This window comes from Arachis stenosperma, chromosome 1 (genome assembly GCF_014773155.1).
Source record: "Arachis stenosperma cultivar V10309 chromosome 1, arast.V10309.gnm1.PFL2, whole genome shotgun sequence".
Classification (NCBI taxonomy): domain Eukaryota; kingdom Viridiplantae; phylum Streptophyta; class Magnoliopsida; order Fabales; family Fabaceae; genus Arachis; species Arachis stenosperma.
Window position 1 is genome coordinate 14,418,798 of NC_080377.1, and position 22,578 is coordinate 14,441,375.

At 38.1% G+C, this 22,578-nt stretch overlaps 2 protein-coding genes across 3 annotated transcripts; both read left to right on the forward strand.

Moving 5' to 3' along the window:
• Window positions 1-688: 688 nt before the first annotated feature.
• On the forward strand, window positions 689-1,834 carry LOC130975851 (uncharacterized). Its single transcript, XM_057900580.1, has one exon. It carries the CDS (start codon window positions 689-691, stop codon window positions 1,832-1,834), a length of 1,146 nt encoding a protein of 381 aa, XP_057756563.1.
• A 7,461-nt stretch (window positions 1,835-9,295) lies between these two features.
• LOC130970503 (uncharacterized) lies at window positions 9,296-14,231 on the forward strand. Of its 2 annotated transcripts, none has more exons than XM_057896612.1 (6): window positions 9,296-9,738; window positions 10,797-11,625; window positions 11,982-12,449; window positions 12,737-13,114; window positions 13,196-13,263; window positions 13,758-14,231. In XM_057896612.1, exons 2-6 carry the CDS (start codon window positions 11,014-11,016, stop codon window positions 13,972-13,974), a joined length of 1,743 nt encoding a protein of 580 aa, XP_057752595.1. In that variant the 5' UTR covers window positions 9,296-9,738; window positions 10,797-11,013; the 3' UTR covers window positions 13,975-14,231. The 2 variants fall into 2 exon arrangements, with proteins under 2 accessions (XP_057752595.1, XP_057752604.1); XM_057896621.1 differs by having other exon boundaries at window positions 10,900-11,625.
• The last annotated feature ends 8,347 nt before the right edge of the window (window positions 14,232-22,578 follow it).

Sequence of the window (22,578 nt, forward strand, 5' to 3'; positions counted from 1 at the left end):
CTCGGGTGTTCAAAATCAGAGAAGAATCCCCTCTGAGGTCCACCAACCGGAAAGGGAGGAATAACCTCATTCCACCGACTTCTTGATGCTGCTACATGGCTACCAAGATCGACTCGAGCAACTAGAGCAAGAGCTAGAGCGACAGTGTGAAGCGGAGAGGAGTTTAAGGAGAGAAATCAAGCGACGAAGAGAGCTGAAAGACAAGCTCTCGAAGCTGGAATCCAATTTTCGGAATAAAGATTCCCACACAACTCGGGAAGATTCCCCCCTTGGGGGGAGAAGATCCCTTCACAGAGGATATCATGTGGGCACGAGTTCTTAGAAACTTTAAAAGCCCAGACATAAATCTCTACGATGGGACCACTAACCCGAAGCATCACCTCAGTAATTTCAAAAGTCGGATGTATTTGGCCGATACCTCAAATGCTATTCACTGCAAGGCCTTCCCGACGACCCTGACGAAAGCAGCCATAAAGTGGTTTGATAGCTGCCCCCTAGGTCGGTCAGCAGTTTCGACGACCTTTTGCGCAAGTTTCTCACTTGATTTTCAATCCAAAGAGACAAGGTCAAGCATGCACCCAGTCTACTCGGGATAAAGCAAGAGGTTGGAGAGCCCCTGAGAGACTACATGGAGTGATTCAACAAAGCATGCTTGGAAATCAAAGATCTACCTACAAAAGCGGTAATAATGGGACTGATCAATGGGCTCCGAGAAAGACCTTTCTCCCAATCTATATCAAAAAGACATCCAAATTCTTTGAATGATGTACAAGAACGAGCCAAAAAATACATCAATATGGAAGAAAATGCCAGACTACGAGAGCCGAGCTGGCGACTAGGACACCTTCACCAGCCAAAGGAAAAAGAGAGGGAGCCCAAGAGAAAAGAAGAAGTCGGACCTGAGAAGCCTAGAAGGTACCACAATTATACACCATTACGAGTTTCCCTCATGGATGTTTATAGGAAAATTTGTCACACCGAGAAGCTTCTTCCCCCACACCCTATCAAAAATAAAAAGGGCGGAAGCCGTAGTGAATATTGCGAGTACCACAAGCTGTACGGGCATTCCACGAACGATTTTTATGACCTAAAAAATATGATTGAAAAGCTGGGCAGGGAAGGTCGGATGGACAGATATCTCATGGAAAGGTCGGATAATCACGAAAAAAAGAAGAGAGACGACGAATACCTCAACCAAAGAGGTATGCCCCCACAGACTCCAGAACGGCACATTCACATGATATCAAGAGGATTCGCTGGAGGGGGGCTGACCAAGTCGTCTCAGAAGAGACATTTAAAAGAAGTCTACCAGATCGGGAACGATGGGCCCGACTTCCCAACAATATCCTTCACCAGAGAAGATGGGCAGGGGATTGTACTCGGGCATGACAACCCAGTAGTGATCACCATGATCCTTGCCAATGCTCACTTGCACAGAACTCTAGTGGACCAGGACAGCTCAACCGACATATTATTTAAGCCAGCATTCGATAAGTTGGGATTAGATGAGAATGAGCTAAAAGCCTATCCAGACACCCTCTTCGGGTTAGGAGATTCTCCCATTAACCCATTGGGCTTCATCTCCCAATATACAACTTTTGGAAAGGGATTGAAGTCCAAAACTTTAAACATCGACTTCATCGTCGTAGATGTGACTTCGGCTTATAATGCATTGATTGGGAGGACAACCCTAAACTGGTTAGGAGCAGTCGTCTCCACTCCTCATCTTTGCATGAAATTTCCAACGAAAGATGGAATTGCCACCATCAGAGGAGATAAAAAATTGGCAAGAAAGTGCTATAATGAGAGCCTGAACCTCCGAAAAAAGGGGTAAAGAGGTCAATGAAATTGAACTCGGAGGACTTCGAGAAAGGGAAGAGCTACAACCTCAACCCAGAGGGAAAACAGAGGAGGTCCAGATTGGATAGGATGTCGGAAAGAATACCAATATAGGAGCCAGCATAAAGGCAAACCTGAAGCAAGAACTTGTAAAACTCCTACGAAAAAATTCAGATCTTTTCACTTGGAAAGCCTCCGACATGTTTGGGATAGATCCCGAGCTGATGACACATAAGTTAGCAGTCCACCTGGGATCTCAACCGGTTTAACAAAGAAGACGGAAGCTCAAACCAGAACGAGCTCAAGTAGTCGGAGAGCAAGTACAAGCATTGATAGAAGCCGGGTTCATCCGAGAAGTCAAGTACCCAGTGTGGGAAGCAAACGTGGTGTTGGTAAAAAAGCAAAATGGAAAATGGAAGATGTGCGTCGACTATACCGACCTCAATAAAGCCTGTCCAAAGGACCCATATCCTCTAACCAACATCGACGCTCTGGTGTATTCCAGCTCAGGAGACCGATATCTGTCATTCATGGATGCCTATGCGGGATACAATCAAATCCCGATGTACAAGTCAGACCAGAAGAAGACCTCTTTCATCACGCCCAGAGCAATCTACTACTACGTGGTCATGCCATTTGGATTGAAAAATGTAGGGCCACATACCAAAGGTTGATGAATAAAGTGTTTGCACCTCACTTTAGAAGCCTAATGGAGGTATACATAGATGACATGCTAGTAAAAACCAAGGACGAGGCCAATCTCCTGACCGACCTCTCACAATTCTTCGATACCATAAGAAAGCATCAGATGAGGCTAAATCCTACCAAGTGCACATTTGCAGTAGAAGCTGGAAAATTTCTGGATTTATGCTAACACAAAGAAGAATCGAAGCTAACCCCGATAAGTGTAGAGCAATCTTAGAAATGAAGAGTCCGACCTACCTAAAGGAAGTCCAACAGTTGAATGGCCAGCTTATAACCTTATCCAAATTCCTAGTAGGATTGGCCCTGAGATATTTGCCCCTTTTTTCATTGCTTAGGGTAAGGATGCCACTTCGAATGGACTTCTAAATGCGAAGAAGCTTTTTAGGAGTTTAAGAAATTTTTTAGCCATCCTTCCATCCTTGCTAGGCTAAAAGTTGAAGAGGGGCTCGTATTATATTTAGCTGTCGCCAAGAAGGCTGTAGCGTCGGCTTTAATATGAGAAGATGAAGTCGGATAGCATCCCATCTACTTCACCAGCAAAGTGTTGCAAGGCCCTGAGTTAAGGTATCAGAAAATTGAAAAGTTTGCATATGCTTTAATTGTAGCATCCAGAAGGCTCCGACCTTATTTCCAGATTCATACCATAAGAGTCCGAACAAACCAATGCATGAAGCAAATCCTTCAGAAAATGGATATTGCGGACAAAATGGTTCAATGGGCTATAGAGCTATCTAAGTTTGATTTGAAATATGAAACTCGGACAATAATCAAAGCTCAATGTCTCACCGATTTTGTTGCAGAGTATACAGGAGGCTAGATGGAGACCTCCATGACTTGGGAACTCTATATAGACGGATCCTCCAATAAGGTCGGAAGTGGAGCATGCATAATATTGGTCAATGAAGAAGGTACTCAGATAAAGGTGTCTTTGAAATTTGGGTTTCACACTTCAAACAACCATGCCGAATATGAAGCTCTGATCGCAGGGCTAAAACTTGCTAAAGAAGTCGGTGCTACCAAGGTAACAGTCTTCAGTGACTCCCAAGTAGTAACTTCCTCAAATTAATGGAGAATACCAAGCAAAAGACCCTAATATGAAAAGGTACTTGGAAAAAATACTTGAGCATCTTAGGCAATTCCTTGAAACCGAAGTCAGGCACACAACTCGAGAACTCAACAGCAGAGCCGATGCTTTCTCCAAGTTAGCAAGTACCAAGCCTGGAGAAAATAATAGGAGTCTGATACAAGAAACTCTCCAAGAGCCCTCCGTTATAAAGACAGACAACAAGTTGGACATCCTACCTATTTCAGGCCTAAACCTCGGGTGGATAACTTCTCTAGTCGAATATCTGAAATTTGACATCCTTCCCGAGGAACAAAAGGAAGCCCAAAAACTTAGAAGGAAAGCGCAAAACTATACTTTGATGTAAAATGTCCTTTATAAAAGAGGGATATCTACACCATTGCTAAAGTGCATCTCGACCTCTAAGATAGAGGATGTCCTGGAAGAAGTGCACAATGGTATTTGTGGGAATCACCTCGAAGCGAGGTCCCTAGCCAGGAAGGTGATCCGAGCTAGGTTCTTCTAGCCAACTTTGCAAAAGGATGCCACTGACTTCGTTAAAAAGTGCTAACCTTGTCAGATGTATGAAAACTTCCACATTGCTCCCCCGAAGAGCTTATCAGCGTGACCTCTCTCTGGCCCTTTACGAAATAGGGATTGGACCTACTCGGACCTTTTTCCCAAACTCTATGACAAGTCAAATATCTAATTGTGGGAGTGGATTACTTCACCAAGTGGATAGAAGCAGAGCCACTAGCTACCATTACGGCACAAAGAAGTCAGAAGTTCCTCTACAAGAATATCATTACCCAGTTTGGGGTCCCTCACTCCATTACCACGGATAATGGTACACAATTCATCGTTTCTACATTTAGAAATTTATTGGCCAGCATGAAGATCAAGCATCAGTTCATCTCGGTGGAGCATCCTCAAGCCAATGGACAGGCTGAGGCTGCCAATAAAGTTATATTGGCAAGATTAAAAAAGCGGCGGCAAGATGCAAAAGGAGCTTGAGTTAAAGAGCTCCCCCAAGTGCTACAAGCTTATCGAGCTACACCTCACTCAACCACTGGAGAAATACCTTTCCGACTTGCATATGGAATAGAAGTCATGATCCCAGTAGAGATTAATGAGCAGAGTCCAAGGGCAAGATTTTATGATGAGGTCAGAAACATCCAGGCCAAAAAAGAAGAACTCATATTACTTCCATAAGTCCGAGAACAAGCTCAGATAAGAGAAGCAGCGTTAAAGTAGAGGATGACTACTAGATACAACAAAAAAATCATTCAAAGAAGTTTCGCCTCAGACGACTTAATCCTGATACGAAATGACATCGGAGTGAACAAGTCAGGCGAAAGAAAGCTCGCTGCAAATTGGAAGGGACCTTACAAGATAGTTGAAGTCTTGGGAAAAGGTTATTATAAAGTGTCCGACCTGAATAGAGTCGAGCTACCAAGGTCATGGCACGCTTGCAATATGAAAAGATATTATAGCTAGATGCGAACCTCGCTGCCTGATGTACTCTTTTTCTTGACTTCATGATTTTTTCCCGAAAAGGGTTTTTCTGAAGGGGGTTTTAACGAGGCATCATGGAGACTAAGGGCAAAAAATCTTATTCCCTTAGTAGCCAAAGCATCTATGTAAAGTTTCATTTAATTAACAATAGTGCTTCTTTTTCTTAAAAATTTCATTATTACTACTACGATACGCACTGACTTAAGCTAAGAAAAGTGCGAAAATCCGTTGACCGACCTATGTGGTCGGCAAGATAAAGCGACGAGGTACAAGTCGGTGTAAAAGGATTATAAATGAGGATCATAAGAACCGAGGATAAGATGGCCAAACGACTTATATGTTGGAGAGCCCCTGGGCATAACAAAATGCATCGTGAAAATAACCTAAGTTATAAAAACGATTCAATAAGAAACTAAGTTGAACGTTTACACTAAGTAATGGAAAACAAAAGGACTATCTAAGTAAAAGCTTTCACAAAAGCTTTTACGAAGCCTATCCAAAAACATTAATTAGCACGCAAACAAATCATAGAACCAGCAATCATAAATGAATAAACCTTTTTTTCACAAAAATAGCTACATTGTTAAAAGTCCTATTAAAGGGACTAAGCATCCCAAAAAGACAAATAGTAGCAGTTGTTAAAAATCCTTTTTAAAGGATCAAGAGTCAGAGACTAGTACAAATACCAAAAATATTCATAAAAGAGTTTATAAAAAGAACCCACAAGCCGGGACTTAACAATAAATTCAAATAGGGCCAATAAGGGGATTCGGATCGACAGCAGGAGAGGAGGTCGTCTCAGAAGTAGAAGTTGGAGGGGTCGGAGGAGCCTCTTCGACAACAGAAGTGGGAGCAGCCTCAGGCTGAGCGGATGAACTCGCCAGGAAACTCTTGGATAAACCAGCCTTACGAGGAGGAGACTCAACCAGGCGCTGTCCAGCCGTCTTTAGCTCAGAGTCGGTGGGTGGACGAGGAGGAAAAACAATCTTACCCTCAATAACAACTTTGTCTGGGTGAAGGGGTGACAGGTCCAAATCAGGAGCAAGAACTCCGACTTGCTATTTTAATACCTCAAACACCTCCTCAGTGCCTTCAGCTACAGATTCCTCCAAGTCCTAGTATCCCTCCCGAAGCCGCTCCATTTGCTCCTTCAGCTCTATGTTCTCCGAAAATATCCTGACATAGTTCTGCTCGGCTTTTTCCTTTAAGCCCTCAGCCATGGCACAAGATGCCATAGACAGCCTCTCCCTCTCACGGGATTAGGAGAGTTTGACTTCAAGCTGAGCATTCTCCTCCTTCAACCTCTTTTCATTTTCTCGAAACATGGCCAATTGGCCCTCAAGAACCTCCAAAGAATGCTGGGTAGCACCCAAAGGAGTCTTCTCCAGTTCTTTGAGGAGAGAGGTACAAACCCCAGAAGTACGTATCCTTCCTCGGATCAAGACCTGAAGGTGAGTTTTGATAGAATCATCATCTATAGCAATAGAGCTATGGGGAAGAATGTGCTTCTCACAAAACTTCACCCCGTTAAAACTAACGTCTCCGATATTGGAAACATTGGCTTCCAAGGTCTTATGCTTTTTTGAAACTGGCTCCGAGGAGGGAGGAAATGGAGGAGTAGGGACAAAAAGAGGAGGAGCAGGAGGAGGAATAGAAATAGGGTTTATCGACCTCGGCTGAGAAAGAGACATCCCCAAATCTGACTTTTGAGGAGAAGGAGTAGCTGATGTTTCGCCTCTTATGACTGAGCAGCTCGGGCATGGGCACAGGCATTTCTCTTGGCCTCCTAGACTTTGAGATAGGCCTTTGATCCACTTTTCATTTTTTTTGAAAGAAAAATTGAAAGACGTTAGCATACAAGTCGAAAAAAATCGAAAATAGCTAAAAAATCAAAATAAAAAATCTATCTAACTCGGTCCGGATATAACTCGTAGTTTCGAAAAGAAATTTCTTGGTGTCAAGGTTTGGAGCCTGTCTCCAAACCTCTCGAAAAAACTCAACCAACAGCCACAAAGAAACAATCCTCTAAAAAAATAAAGCACAACAACTTTGAAAGATTTCAAATGCATGCAACAGCAAAATGACAGTAAAGATACATAAATTCTCTCAACAAACAGTTAATTCGTCAATCAGAACACATAAACATAAGGAGCATTATAAAGACAGGAAAAAGTTGAATGAAACTAACCTTTTTTGAAGAAGGAAGAGAGGGAAGTCTAAATAGAGAAAAAGCGAACGTCTTGAAACACTGAATGTCTGGAGGCACCAACACTTGGAAATAAGGAAACATAGGAAAGAAGTGCGAAAGAGAGAAAGAAACTCACAGAGAAAGACTAAAAAGGAGAAAGAAAAAGAGGGGGAAGATATTTATAAGGTACAAGGGGCAAAAAGTAAAATCCCACTCATTTAAAGAGTGCACTGTTACCAATGTAACCACACCCCACATGTTAAATTGAAAAGCCAAAGGACACGACGGTCTGAAATCATGTCGGTTTCCGACTCGACAAAGAAGCCGACCTGAATGCCTTTGACTTCGCTAATACTTGAACCCGACCCAAAATAAGAGATCAGATTCAAGTAGGGATACTGTTTATACCTTGTCCCAAAACATAAGTCAAGCCCAATAAAGCTAAAAGGCCCAATAAAAAGAATGACCTCAACCGACCATCCGAGTAAGTAACCGCCTCCCCAAATCTCTCACCTTCTTCTAGAAGAGAGATCTCAACAAACCATAAGATAAAGGGACAGTTATCTACCATAAGAAGTGAAACTATTCCAACGGTAGTTATTAGCACATCACCTATAAATACACTGACATCCCTCAAGTATCTTTAAGTCCCAATACACTTAAACCTGTTTAACCCCTTGCTGACTTAGATATTGGAGTATCTTGCAGGTACCACCCCCCACCTTTTCAAACACACAACTCAGACGACGGCTCCCTAATGTAGAATAAGTCGAAGACCACATTCCTTAGACATTTGGGCCTCACCAACAAGCCCAATCATCATCTGGTTTCAGGTAACTCGAAACAATACCTATTCATTATTAAATTATTAATTAACTACAAAGATGGTTATTTAAATAACCAAAATGTTACTTCAACCAACAGAAGGATGAATTTGACAATTTTTTATTTTTAGTTTTTTATAGTTTTTTTTTAACGAGTTAATCACTATATTAATCTAACTTAATTTGAATTTGACAATTATAATTACACTCAAATCATAAATATGTAAAGAATATAAAATATATTAAAGAACAATGTTTATTTTATTTTTAATTCTTTTTATGAATGAAATATCGTTTTTATTTACAATATTTGAGATAAATTTTAAAATAATTTTTGACATTTAATAGTCATATTCAAGCTTTTAATGTTTTAAAATTGTCTAAATGTTGTCTTATTGTTAGTGATCTAGTAGAACAATATTGAGATGATTTTAAATAAAATTAAAATATTGGGGACAATAACAATAATAGGATAAAATAAATTTTAACAAAATTTATTTACTTTACGAATTTAAGAGTAATTTATTTAAATATTATTAAAAAATATTGAATAATTATGTACAGTTAAAATATTGATATTATTAAAAAATTAAAATAAAAATTTATTTAAAGTTAAAGATAAAGTTTATTTAAATTAAACCTCAAAAAAATTTAGTATATTATAGACAAAAATGTATAATTTATATTTTAATGTATATGTATCATCTTTTGTTTCTTTTTCGAAAATTTATCTACTAGTCAATTGTCATTCTACAAGTATTTTATGATGAGTGAAAATTTTGAATTCGTAATTCAATTTTCTTTTATTCATAGTTATCAAACTTGGCTTGACTCATCTAGTTCGACTAGGAACCCGGTCACCTAGTCGGGTCGAGTCACTCATTTTTTTTGTCAGGTGGATTGGATAACCTTCGATCCTAGGCACCCCATTGGATTGGACAACCCAATTCTAAATACCATACAACACACCTACACATTCCTCTTACACTTACTAATTTTTTTTTATCGCAATTAGTAGGATTTAAACCCGAAACCTTTGAAATGAGATATGCCATATGGGCTACAAACGGTTTGACCCGACATGTTTATAAAACCCGGGCCGGGTCATGTAATTTTTTGTTTTTGTTTTTTAATTTGGAATAACCTAGTTTCACATGAAGCTTCCCACCACCCTCTCTCTCCCTCTCACAAACGGCACACCACCCTGGCTCTGAAGCTACCCACCGCACCCCCATCTCTCTCTCTCTCTCACTCTCACTCTCAGCTCACTTCGGTTCACCGTCACCAACCGCACGCTCGCTCGCGTCTCGCCGCTCTCCTCCGTCTGTGCTCGGCTGCTCGCGCCTCCCTCCGCCAGTGAGTGCTCGAGCTGTGCGTGTTTGTTGCTGCTCGTCGTCCGTGGTTGTGTCTGCTCGATTCTGCCTCTGTCTCACTCGAGTCTCGTCTCAGTCTCGTTGTTCGTCTGTCTAGTCGCCGGCGTCTCAAGGTCTCTCGGCCTTCCCTGGGCGTCTCGTCGCCGGCGGCAGAAGCAACTCGTGTGTTGTCGCTTGCTTCGTCGCCTTCCGCTGGGTGGTCGCCGAGTCTCTGTGGACCGTGGACCGTTGGTGAGTCCCTGCATAATTGCTTCCCTTGTTCTCTCCTCTCCCGATTTCCCTTCTGCGTGTATTTTTCCATGTTGCTGATCTAAATGTTGTTGTAAATCGTGACTGAACTAGGATATGTTAAATTTGTTGCAGTAAGTTGAATTTGTTGCTGAAAATATGACTGAGCTTACTTTTTTTTTGTTGATGAGAATCATCACTGGACTGAATTTGTTGCTGATTATCGTCACGAAATCTTGTATTTGTTGTTGTTTTGCTGAAATAATCACTTAGCCAATTTTTTTGTTGCTGTAAATCATCTTTGGAGTTAAACTTTTTGTTGCTGAAAATTATCATAGTTGAACAGCCTGTAATTCATCACTGCACCTTGATTTTGTTGCTAAAAGTTGAATTTGTTGCTGAAAATATCATTGAACTAATTTTTTTGTTGCTGAAAATCATCACCTTGTTGAATTTGTTACTGATTATCATCACTGGAGCTTGAATCTGTTGTCTTGCTGAAATAATCACTTAGCTAAATTTTTTGTTACTGTAAATCTGTAAATCATCTTTTGAGCTAAATGTTTTGTTGCTGAAAATGATCATAGTTGAATTTGTTGTTGAAAATGAGGTTCATGCTCTTTGCAACTCAGAATAAAGTTGTTCAGTTAAAGTGTTGTTCCCATGCTCTCTGTTTTTTTTTTTGGCTAGAATTTAAAAAATGTCTTCATCACAACTCAGTTGCTATTATGAATTATTTTTGGTATTGATTTGTGAAAAATGCACAAATGTAGATATAGATGCAAATCAAAATGAAGAAAATGTTGGTCAAGCTTCAAATTTGTCCTATGAAGATATAGATGCCGACTTTGAGATCACCCCTTTAATTTGATTTACTGGTTGTGTTATTTTAGTATTTTGTATTAGTGACTAATTTATTATCTCTTTTAGCATCATTAGTTATGTCTAAAAATTGATACTTGATTGTTATTAATATGTTTGTGAAGATAGGCATTTTAAGTTTTAACTTTTGATTTTAATTTTATTTGTATAATTTTACATTTTTATGTAATTATGACTAGGTCAACCGGGTAAATCAGTGGTCCACCGGTAGAACTAGTGACCCAGTGACCTGGTTGTATGACCGTGTCAATTACTGGTTCAGTTCTGATAACTAATTCTCAGGGACTTCCCTTCTCACGGTCTTTGGGAGCAAAGCGGAAAGGAAAAGGAAAGTAGATAGAGAGAGAGAGGAAGAATGTTAACATAACAGTAAGTGTGAAATGCTCGGAAAGAGTTATGCAGAAACTGCTGCGCCCAACTTGTTGTTCAGCCCCCATCCTCTCTCTCTCTCTGGGAGGCACGGCGACATCCACAGGGACTCTGACTCTCCCTAGCTCCTTTACTCCCATTACTACTCTCCCTTTCTCTCTTTCTATCTCTCTGTCTCTGTCCTCGTCGCCACACAAATACATAGCAATGGCAACTGCTGCGCCTTCATTTGCATCTTCACTGGTGAGCCTGCCCCCCACCACTTCCGCCTCTCGCTCCGCTAGCAAGTCTTTCCCTCTGTGCACTCTGCCGTCTTCCTTTTCATCCGCCATGCCAAGGTGTCTCTCTCTAACCCACAAACACACTGCCGCTAGGGCACCCATCCACCGCCTTCCGTGGCTGCTCCCTCGCTGTGCCTCCTTGTATTCCGCCTCCGAGGGAGAGGGAGAAGACACAAAGGAGCACAAGCCCGTTAGTCCAAGACTCAACCGGAGGCAGAGGGCTTATTCTTCTTCCTCACCCATTCTGCCAAATCCTGATTTGTTGGCTATTCCCGGTGTCGGTCCCAGAAATTTGAGGAAGCTAGTTCAGAAAGGCATTGCTGGTGTTGCTCAGCTCAAACAACTATACAAAGATAAGGTATTTCACTACTTCCTTCTTTTTCTTTTTCTCTCCCTTATGATATTTTGTATTTCTAATTTCTGATTTCTGTACCCTTTAGAATATTTCGTTCAATTTGGGCCCTTCTAGAAAAAGTAAAAAAAAATCTTGAAATTTGCTTCGCTGAGGATGATAGTATAGAATAAGTACTTATGATGGTTGGAGCATCCCCATATGGCAATATACATCTGAAATCCAATCACTTTATGGTAAAGTTTTGTAGTTTCTGTACTAAGTACTGAAGCGTTATATATGCTTGTGACGTTAAATTTGGCTAATTGCTTCCCTGGAAAATGTTGACAATTTTCTTTGTTTTCTTGGGTAATATGCTGCAGTTTTTTGGGAAATCTAGTGATAAGATGGTTGAGTATCTGCAGAGTTCTGTTGGAATAATCCACAAGAACCATGCTGAAAGTATAACTACTTTCATTAAAAAGAGTGTTGATGAAGAGTTGGAAGACAATTCCTCCTCGGCTGCTGTGCAGGCTCTGCAGAAGAAACGCCTTACATTCTGTGTTGAGGGTAATATCAGTGTTGGCAAGACAACGTTCCTTCAGAGAATAGCTAATGAAACTATTGAACTGCGTGATCTTGTTGAGGTAGTTCCTGAACCTATTAGCAAGTGGCAGGATGTAGGACCAGATCACTTCAATATTTTGGATGCCTTTTATGCGGAGCCACAAAGGTATGCCTACACCTTTCAGAACTATGTATTTGTTACGAGGGTCATGCAGGAAAGAGAGTCATCTGGTGGAATCAAGCCTCTTAGATTGATGGAGAGGAGTGTTTTCAGTGACAGGATGGTGAGTACTCATTACCTCTTTAAGTATTCTCTTTATTTTCTTGTTCTTTCAGGCTTTTTTTGGTTGATGGTATTTTAGTGTTCTTCTGTTTTTTGGAAGTCAGCTATTTGGTTTAATTCAAGAATGTAATCCTGTTTTTAGATTTTAAGGGCTTATGCATTTTAGGGTTTATGCATTTTAGTGTTCTTCCAGTTTTTGGAAGTCAGCTATTTGGTTTAATTCAAGAATGTAATCCTGTTTTTAGATTTTAAGGGCTTATGCATTTTTACCCTTACTGTGAATTAAAGGTTTTTGTACGAGCTGTGCATGAAGCCAATTGGATGAATGAAATGGAGATCAGTATCTATGACTCATGGTTTGACCCTGTTGTCTCCTCCTTGCCTGGCCTTATTCCAGATGGTTTTATCTATCTTAGGGCAAGTCCTGATACTTGCCATAAGAGAATGAAGTTAAGGAAGAGAGCAGAGGAAGGTGGAGTCTCTCTGGACTATCTCCGTGACCTACATGAAAAGCATGAAAGCTGGTTATTCCCCTTCCAAAGTGGCAATCATGGAATATTATCAGTCAATAAGCTTCCCCAACATGTTGATAACTCCTTGCACCCTGAAATTAGAGACCGTGTATTCTATCTAGAGGGTGATCACATGCACTCAAGCATTCAGAAGGTACCATACTTGTAATGGAATCCATGCCTGAGTTTGTGATTCGTTATAATAGGCTGGTTTAATTGTTTTCTGTGCAACCAGGTTCCTGCATTGGTTCTGGACTGTGAACCCAATATTGATTTCAGCAAAGATGTTGAAGCAAAGAGGCAGTAAGATAATCGTATCTTATTCAGTTATTCTAGTATTTATTTAGATTTCTGTAACATGGACTAATCTTATGTCACACCACTTGTATTATATTGGGACCCGTTTCACCATTACATTTTTTTCTATTCTTATTTGTTTAACTATTTTAATAGAACTATTGTTAGTTCAATGTTGCTAATTCTAGAACCATTCTTGAATGGGTCAACCTTTTTGATTGGTTGCATTACCGGTTTTGTATTTGTTCACATATCTTCATTCTTCATTTGGAAATCCTTGACGTAAAGTTTCGCTGGTCATTTATAGTGGCTTTGGTGTGTGGAATGTTGCATTTTCTTTAATATACTGCGAGAGTGAATCCCTAGTTAACCAAGAAAGGTATCTGTGATTCTTTATGGCAAATGGTGAATGGTTAGGAAGAAGACTTACGTAAAAGAATATACTGTACTAGTCTATGATCCTAATGTGTTATAATTTGTTTATTTTGCTTTTGGGGCAGGTATGCACGGCAAGTTGCTGAATTCTTTGAGTTTGTTAAGAAAAAGAACGAAGTTTCGTCCAACGAAGGTACGCGAGGTAAGCAAAATGGTGAAGCTGAAGCAGATGTGCTGATGCCCCATGAAGGTGCTCTGTGGCTTCCAGATGGAAAGCCTTTTCCACAGGGCGCGCAGACACCGTTGGACTTCAGGAGAGCGATGTCATTCATGTCTGGCTAGTGAGTAGTGATGGCTTAACCTTTTGAGGTCCAAGATATACTAACCAGTACCACATATGTGCGTGGTGTTTCTGTTTCATGTAAAGATTTTAACTCCGAACCTTGACTGATGTAGGGATGGTTGTAGTTAGAAGTAGTTTTTATGGCCCCGCTTTGCTAATATACGGCTTGGTGCAGATTGTATGTGTTTCTTCGATTACGAAGTTGGTCGTTATGATGTATCATTTTCTTGAGCTTATTGTTTAAGTTTTTCTTGCTCCTTGTGTTTTTTAATTATCTGTTCTCTGAAATCCTGATTGTTACATAACTTTGTGGCGTGGTTTGTTCGAATTTTGGAAACATGCCGGTTTGGCGAAAGGGTTCGTTACTTAACTCTTCACACCCACGTGAGGTAATTTGTTCTTTCACCCTAACCTACTTTTGGGTGAAAAACCTTTTTAAAACTCTATCCTATCTTACCTGCTGGTTGAGAATCTCAATTTTAAATTCTAAAGTTCTAAATTCTATTCTATCCGACCATCTAAAAAATTTTCAAGTAAATATAAAATTTGACTATTCCAAATTTTATACATATTAATAAAATAAAAAATAAAAATTAAGTTTAAATTAAAATTAAAAATAATAAAATTTTAAAGAAATCTAACTTAAAATTACAAATAATATGGTCATCAACTAGTTTAGTGGTTATTTCAAATTTTTATAAGAAAATTGTGAATTTAACATTCATTTTTTTCATTATATACATAACTTTACATATATATTATATAATATATTAGGGATACGAGTAGGGTTATATCCTGAATCCGTATGCTACCTTACTCGGAAATGGATTCTCTTCAGTTTTTTTAATACTTGACAAGATACAGTGTGATTTTTCACCTTTAATTCTATAAGTGGGACCAGAAATAAATAAGAGAGAGAGTAATGAATGGTTAGATTAAGCACTGGATATCATTCAGTTTTTTTTTTTCACTGGAAGATCCACTCCCACCTTTTTTTTTCACTGGAGAGGATCCACTCCCACCTTACTCGCAGGCAAACTCGCACTGCATCCTACCCTACCTGCAGCGAATTGGGTGGATAACCCTACTCGAACGGGTTGGTCCAGGTGCCGCAAATAGAGTATATATTGTCAACCATGCGAATAGGGTATATATTGCTAGTCCTACCTATATCCTAGTTGTAGCTGACTTTTTTTCCTCATCTTAACGCAAACCTATGTATAGCTTACACCAGTAGGTTCTACGCAGTGACCTTTTAGTTTTAGGTTCTACAGTGATAGTAGTGAGGCAGCACTAGAAAACCAACTAAGACTTCGTTCCTTTCAAGATAGTCTTTTACTGGGTTTTAATTCCCACTTAAATGCCCTATAAATATAATCTAATAGGGATAGTAGTTTGCAACTTTTCATAAGCCTTAAGTTCTAGTTTAGTAAAATTTGTATTTTTAAAAGTAGATTCTTAAAATTAGTGTTCAGAGGCATTTTTAAAATGTATAAATTCATTTTTATGGATACTTTAAAAAGTATCTTAAATTGTTAAAAATTGAAAGCTGAAAGCATATTTGTGGTAGATTGTGGTAGATGAGTTTGCATGTATTATCTCGAACTTGAGATTTGTTTAAGCGAATTCAAACCGTTTATCACTTAGACCAATCTCCGTTGATCGTGTAGTCTTTTCGATTTATAAAATATAAAATAATTTTTTTTGTATTTTTCTTTTGTCATGTACACTGCTCATTCGCACACTACAAGGTTTTTAAACTACATCCAGCCTTAGCCTTAGATGAAAATGTGTTATATATATATATATATATATATATATAGTGGCAGAGCTTGAAACAAAATTTTGGGGAGCCAGATAGAAGATAATTGTCAACATACTTTTGATATGGACCCATTTAAAATAAACTCGTATAATTTCATCTCTCTAATTTGGGTGATATTGTCAAATTTAAAACTGTTTTCTAGGGTCTTATTTCAAAGAATTAAAGTCAAACTCATCAGATGCAACTCTTTGAACTTTTGAAGGTTGTATTTCACTTTTTTGTGATTCATTAAAGTAGAAAAACTATCTACAGGTGTTGATATATATTATAAAAGTTATATGTTATCATTCTTGAATATTAGCCTTCCTTTTAAAAATGCATCAATTCTTTGATTTTTCATGATTATTTTATATAAAAATTGAATATATATCCTATAAAATATGTAAAAAAGAAATTAGAAAGACAAATATTAAAATTTATAATATTTATTAATTTTTTATTAATTATACAAATACAATAATATCAATACTGAATATTCTAATATTTTTTATCATATAAAAAATTAAATTAAATAAATAATAAAATATAAAATAATAATAAATTACATAAATAAAAAATATCTAATTTTTTATATTTGAACTCAAGTAGAGGGAGTGTTGCTTATTGAATAGAGAGCTGCGAAATGCGAATACATTTAGTTCAGTCCAAATCCAACAAAATTTGAATGTTTAAAACTAAAAATTATTGTGCAATAAAAACAAGAGATGAAGATTAAATTTTGGTATTTTAAATCATAGTAAACTATTTAAGCCAACTAAATTATTTTTTATTTTATGAAAAAGTACTGTTAATTTTTTTAACAAAAGTTTGGGGGAGGGACCTTGTCTTAGCTAAGCACCGTCCCTATATATATATATATATATATATATATATATATATATTTTGGTCAGTATGTGTGTTATCTAAATTAGGTCTCAAACTGCAATATTTGTATTTCTCAAGAGTCTTTCCAAAAAGTTGTATCAAATTGGGCTGTTATTAGATATTTTGTCCCCATCCATCGCATCACTATTCGTTGGGCTTTGAAGAGTCTGTTAGCCCTTTCATTTATCTAATGGTTATATTATCTCTTACGCCATTAAATTTGTGGTTGAGTTTGGGAGAAATAAATCTTCTCAATTTTTTTAACAATTAAAAAAGTAATATATAATTTTTTACGATTAATTTTATAAGTAGGACAAAAAAAACATGAAAAAAAGAGCAATAAAAAGTTAAAGATCACACTTTACTCTGTCAATTTTTTTTAATAATTGAGAGAATCTATTTCCAGCTTTGGGTAACAAATTACCATCGACAAAATTTGTTATCTCTTAGACAGTCATACCCAGATTCAAATCCTAAAAATGGTAGGGTTGTAGTTGGTGTATGTGGGTAAGTGAGCGTATGTGAGTAACAGTGTATGACTTAAAAAAAACCACTAATTAAATTTAAATTTTTTAAAATGAAAAATTTGATAAAGGATTTAATTATTTAAGGGTACATATTAGAATTTACAAGTGATGGTAATTAGTGGCTAAGAGAATGGGAGTTGAATCATGGTCCCTTTTTTTGCTTGAGAATGTTTTCTACCTTTTAGAGAACCTTCAGGAGATTTTTTTGCTTTTTGTCTCGTCACTGATCAAGAGACTTTTTCTTTTTGTCTCGTAACCGATGAGGAGATATTTTTTAATTTTGTCTCCTATGCAACAGAAACAGTAATGGAGTAGAAGAGAAAGAGAGATTCACACTAAGAAGTATTCTGGTTCAGCTGCTAAGTGCAATGCAGCCTACGTCTAGTCTCCATCACAACAGTGATGAAATTTCACTATAATCAACCTGATTACAGACACCAATTCTTTCCTAGGAACTACCCTTCCTATCCGGGACAAGTCCAAAATCTATCCCCAATCCTGAACTTGACTTGGTCACCTACCAAGCTTTTCAACTGCTAAGTGCTAACCCAACTTGCAAGGGAATTCCCACAGAATCATGATACACAACACATAGATGTACAAAGGACCTCTAAGACACCTATGGCCTTTTCTTTAATTTTGTACACTCTGTCTTTTTTTACTCACTAACTTTTTCTTACAAATCTCACTGTTTGCCTTTTTCACCATGAGACTCTGACAGACAAAACTAAAGAAAATACAAAATGAAACACATTGAAGAAGAAGATCTTCTGTTAGCTTGGGAAGTTATGAGAACTCTATGCTTTCTCTCCTTGTCTCAAGCCTTGGCCGTTTACCCTTATTATAGAAGGGGAAGCTTCCAAGGTTGAAACGGTTCAACCGAGCCAACTTCTTCTTCTTCAACATCAAAACCAGTTCGCACAGAGAGAGGAGATAGGGAACCGAAAGCTAAAACCAACATGCAATTACCTCTCTCTCATTCCTTCTCATCAAACTTCATCAATCTGAGCCTTCCATCTTGACTTGGTCCCCAAGAAAGATTTCTGACCCTTGATGAACACTTGATCCTTGACAACTCCATCTGCTACACTTCTGCTTCCTCCTTTACGTAGCTACAGTAGCTACCCTCTGTGATGGATGAACAAAAAGTAGAAACGAGCTTCACCTAACGGATCTTCCTCTCTGGCCAAAACAGATTGCAACCATTTTTGGCATGGTGATCTTGAGGCTTCTTCTCCACTTCTTACCTTTAGTGGAAAAGATCTCAGCCACGCCATATTGTAGATCTTCCTTTTACAAGGGCCATCATCACCTTGGTCGCTTGCTTCTTCATAGCTTCTGTGCTTCTACCTCTGATAGCTTGCATCTTCAAGCTTTTTTCCTGTCAGTGAAGTGATCGAAACTAGAGAGAGAAGAGAGAGAAGAGAGAAAAGCTTTTCAATGGAAGTAAACGAAGAAATTAAAATGAGTTAAATTTTCACTTTCCAAAAACCCATGCTTTGTAATGTGTGAGAGTAATAAAAGCCATCAAATCAATTTTGAAATTTCTCTCTCATGTTACCAATGCAATTAAACCAAGTTAAATGAATTTGAATTCCATTCATTAGTGGGAGTAGGTAACCATGGAAAGCATGCATCATTGCTTTCTTTCTTCTTCCAATTTTCGGACCAAGCCTTGTTGGTCTTGAAGCAAAGATTAATTGGGCTTGCTCATTAATTTTTTTGGCCCAACTAACATAATATCATATAGCATTTTTGCACAAAGCTGAATATTATCATCACGTTGGGCTTGTTTAATTTTCGGCCCAGTCACAAAATCTGCATACAACAAAATTATTAATCAACAAAATCTGCATACAATTTTATATTTTAATCCTTTTTAATTAATGTTTGATCATCATAATAATTTGGAGTTTTCCAAACTCCATAATTTTCTCTTTGATGACAAATATTATTAAAAATGAATTAAAAAAGGGCAAGGATTAAGAGTACTCCCTTGAAGGTTTTGGATCCTCCCCTTTCCTTTGTCACATAGATTCCCCTTAATATGTGCCATTTTATTAGAGGAAGCATTACCTGTAACATTCTTAAAACCAAGCTTAAAGCTATAATGTATTCAACATGTGGAATATTAAAAAATGTTATACGGAAGATGTTATACGGAACAGAAAATTCATTAAATTCTTGGCATCAGCAATGGTTTGGACATGGTTTCAACGTCCCTTGCCACTAAATACCTGTTCTCGCTCTTTGGCCGCCTTTGATAACCGAGATGCGATAGTCATAAAGATTTGGGATTTAGAGTTTGGGGTTTGGGGGGTTTGGGGTTTAGGGTTTAGCCGCACGCCCTCTGAAATGGATCGACCAAACAGTGTCATTTTTTCAGTGCGGGTTTACTAGGGTTTTCTAGGATTTTTAAGGCTTTCTTGGATTCTTTAGGGTTTTCTAAGGTCTTCTAGGGTTTTTACGGTTTTCTAGGTTTTTTAAGGATTTCTATAGTTTTTTAGGATTTTCTAGGGTGTTTTAAAAAATTTCTAGGGTTCTCTAGGGTTTTTAAGGTTTTCTAGGGTTCTCTAGGATTTTTTAGGATTTTCTAGAGTTTTTAGGGTTTTCTAGGGTTATCTAGGATTTTCTAAGATTTTCTAAGGTTTTCTAGGGTTGTTTTGGGTTTTCTAGAGTATTCTAGGGTTATCTAGCATTTTCTAGGATTTTTACGGTTTTCTAGGTGTTCTTAGGCTTTTCTAGGGGTTTCTATAGTTTTCTAGAATTATCTAGAATTTTAAAGATCTTTTAGGGTTTTTCAGGATTTCTAGGGATTTTTAGTATTTTTTTGGGTTTTCTAGGGTTATCCAAGATTTTCTAGGGTTATCTAGGGTTTTCTAGGGTAATCTAGAGTTTTCTAGGGTTATCTAGAGTTTTCTTAGATTTTCTAGGGTTTTTCAGGATTTTCTTGGGTTCTTTAGGGTTTTTTAGGATTTTCTAGGTGTTCTAGTGTTTTCTAGGGTTTCCTAGAGTTTTTAAGATTCTTTAGGGGTTTCCTGAGTTTTTTAGGATTTTTAAAATTTTCTAGGTTTTTAGGAGTTTTTAGGGTTTTCTAGCATCTTTTAGGGTTTTATAGGGTTTACTTAGGGTTTTTAGGGTTTTCTAGGGTTCTCTAGGGTTCTCTAGGATTTTTTAGGGTTATTTAAGATTTTCTTAGATTTTTTGGGTTTTCTAGGGTTTTCTAGAATTTTTTAGGGTTTTTTTTGTTTTCTAGGGTTTGCTAAGATTTTTTAGTTTTTTCTATGGGTTTTGTAGGGTTTTAGGGTTTTTTGGGTTTTTAGAGTTTTCTATGATTTTTAGCGTTTCTAGGGTTTTCTAAGGTTATCTAGGATTTTCAAGAGTTTTTTGAGATTTTCTAGGATTTACTATGGTTATCTTGCATTTTCTAGGGTGTTTTAGAATTTTCTAGGATTTTTTAGGATTATCTAGGGGTTTTTAGGCTTTTCTAGGGTTTTTTATGGTTTTCTAAGGTTTTTAGAATTTTCTAGGATTTTTTAGGGTTTTCTCGGGTTTCCTAGGATTTTCTAGGGTTTTTAGGGTTATCTAGGATTTTTTGGGGGTACTTAGAGTTTTCTAGAGTTTTTAGGAATTGAGTAAAGTATTGCTTTTGTCCCCAACGTTTGGGGTAAGTCCTATAATTGTCCCTAATATTTCATTCGTCCTATTTATATTGCCAACGTTCCAAAACTGATTCAATATTACCCTCCCGTTAACTCCACTAACGGAACACTAACGAAGCTGCCTACGGGGACTCTTAACGTGGGTAACCCCAAACGTGTGTATTGACACGAGTCTCCCTTCGCGCGTAATATTTTCTTTTAGCATACAAAACGCTTGCATTCAGAGGAGAGAAAGAAAAACGTAACACTTCATATTCCACACTCCCTGAACCCTATCATGTTTTTCTCCTCTGTTCTTCGCGCTCAATTACATTGGAAGAATTTGGATTGAAGCGAGTTCGTGTTTTGGTATTCCTTACACAGGAGAGCATTGCCCCGTCTTGGTACTAAAAACTTTGAAACGGAATAGAGTGAAAAGGTATGTGCAATTTATGTTTGATTTTTGTTTGAAGGGAATAGTTCATGCAAGTAAAGAGGTTAATACATAGGGTTTCTGTGATTGCAATATTAATGTTGTTAGGGTTTGGGGTTGTTGATGTTAGTAGAATGTTTTTATTTACACTGCCCTACACATTGATTACCGTTGTTTTATGATGTTTGAAACTTGTAATAGGAAAAGTAGCGGAAGATATGAGTCATTTTAGTGTAAAAATTTATCACTAGGGGATGTTTCGGCTTGAAGGAGGTGCTGTTAGATATTTGGGTGGGGAGACGTCCATTGTAGACTACTGTGATGAGGATGAATGGAATTTGATTAAGGTGTATGAAATAGTGAGTAGACAGGGATATTTGAAGAAGGATATCGCTGCGATGTGGTTTAAAGCTGTGAATGGTGGGTTAGAGGAAGGATTGCCCATGCTTAAAAATGACAAAGATGCAATGGATATGGCAAGAATTGGGGTGAAGGATGATATGGTTGAAGTTTATGTTGTTCACAAGACAAGTGAAGTAGGAGAAGATGTGCAACCTGGATAAATTACTGCTCTTGCTGAAAAAGGTGATGAGGCTGGGCCTGACCCAATTATTGTGAATGAAGGCCCTGGTGTTGGGCTTAGTTCAAAGCTATCTACTAATGGGCCTACTGAAGTGGAAGAGGTTGGGCCCATGAGTGAGGGATCATGTGAGGTTGTTAGGAGTTCTGATGCTGTTGAAGAAGAAGAGGAAGGGAGTGAGACCTCTGATGATGATGACTATGAACCTAGGGGAGTGAAAGTTCATGGAGTTCTGATTCAATATCTGAGAATGCATCAGATCACACTCTTGGTAGTCTTGATTTTGGTGACAGCGATGATGACAGGGAGGGAGCTGAAGGTTTAGTTGATGTGAACATCATAGAAGAGGGGAAAAAAGAGTCTACACCTAGTCAGTCCCAGGGTCAATCTTCACAACTAGCTGCACAAAATCTTGGAAAGGAAAAAATTGTAGGGGGATTTAGTGGTGAGAATGTAGGTTATAACAATGAGGATTTCCTAGATTTTTCGTTTAATGATTATGAGGATGACATGGGAAAGGGGTATCCGATTTATAGGCCGTTGAAGAACATGAGTGAATAAAATTGGGAGGTGGGAACTTTGTATGTGTCAAGAGAAGAGTTCAAAGACTGTGCCACTGCATATGCTGTCAGTAGTGGGAGGGGTCTTAGATTCTCAAAGGTGGATCTCAAGAGGGTTAAAGTGGAATGTGTGGAGGGATGTGAGTGATACACATATTGTGGAAAGATGAAGC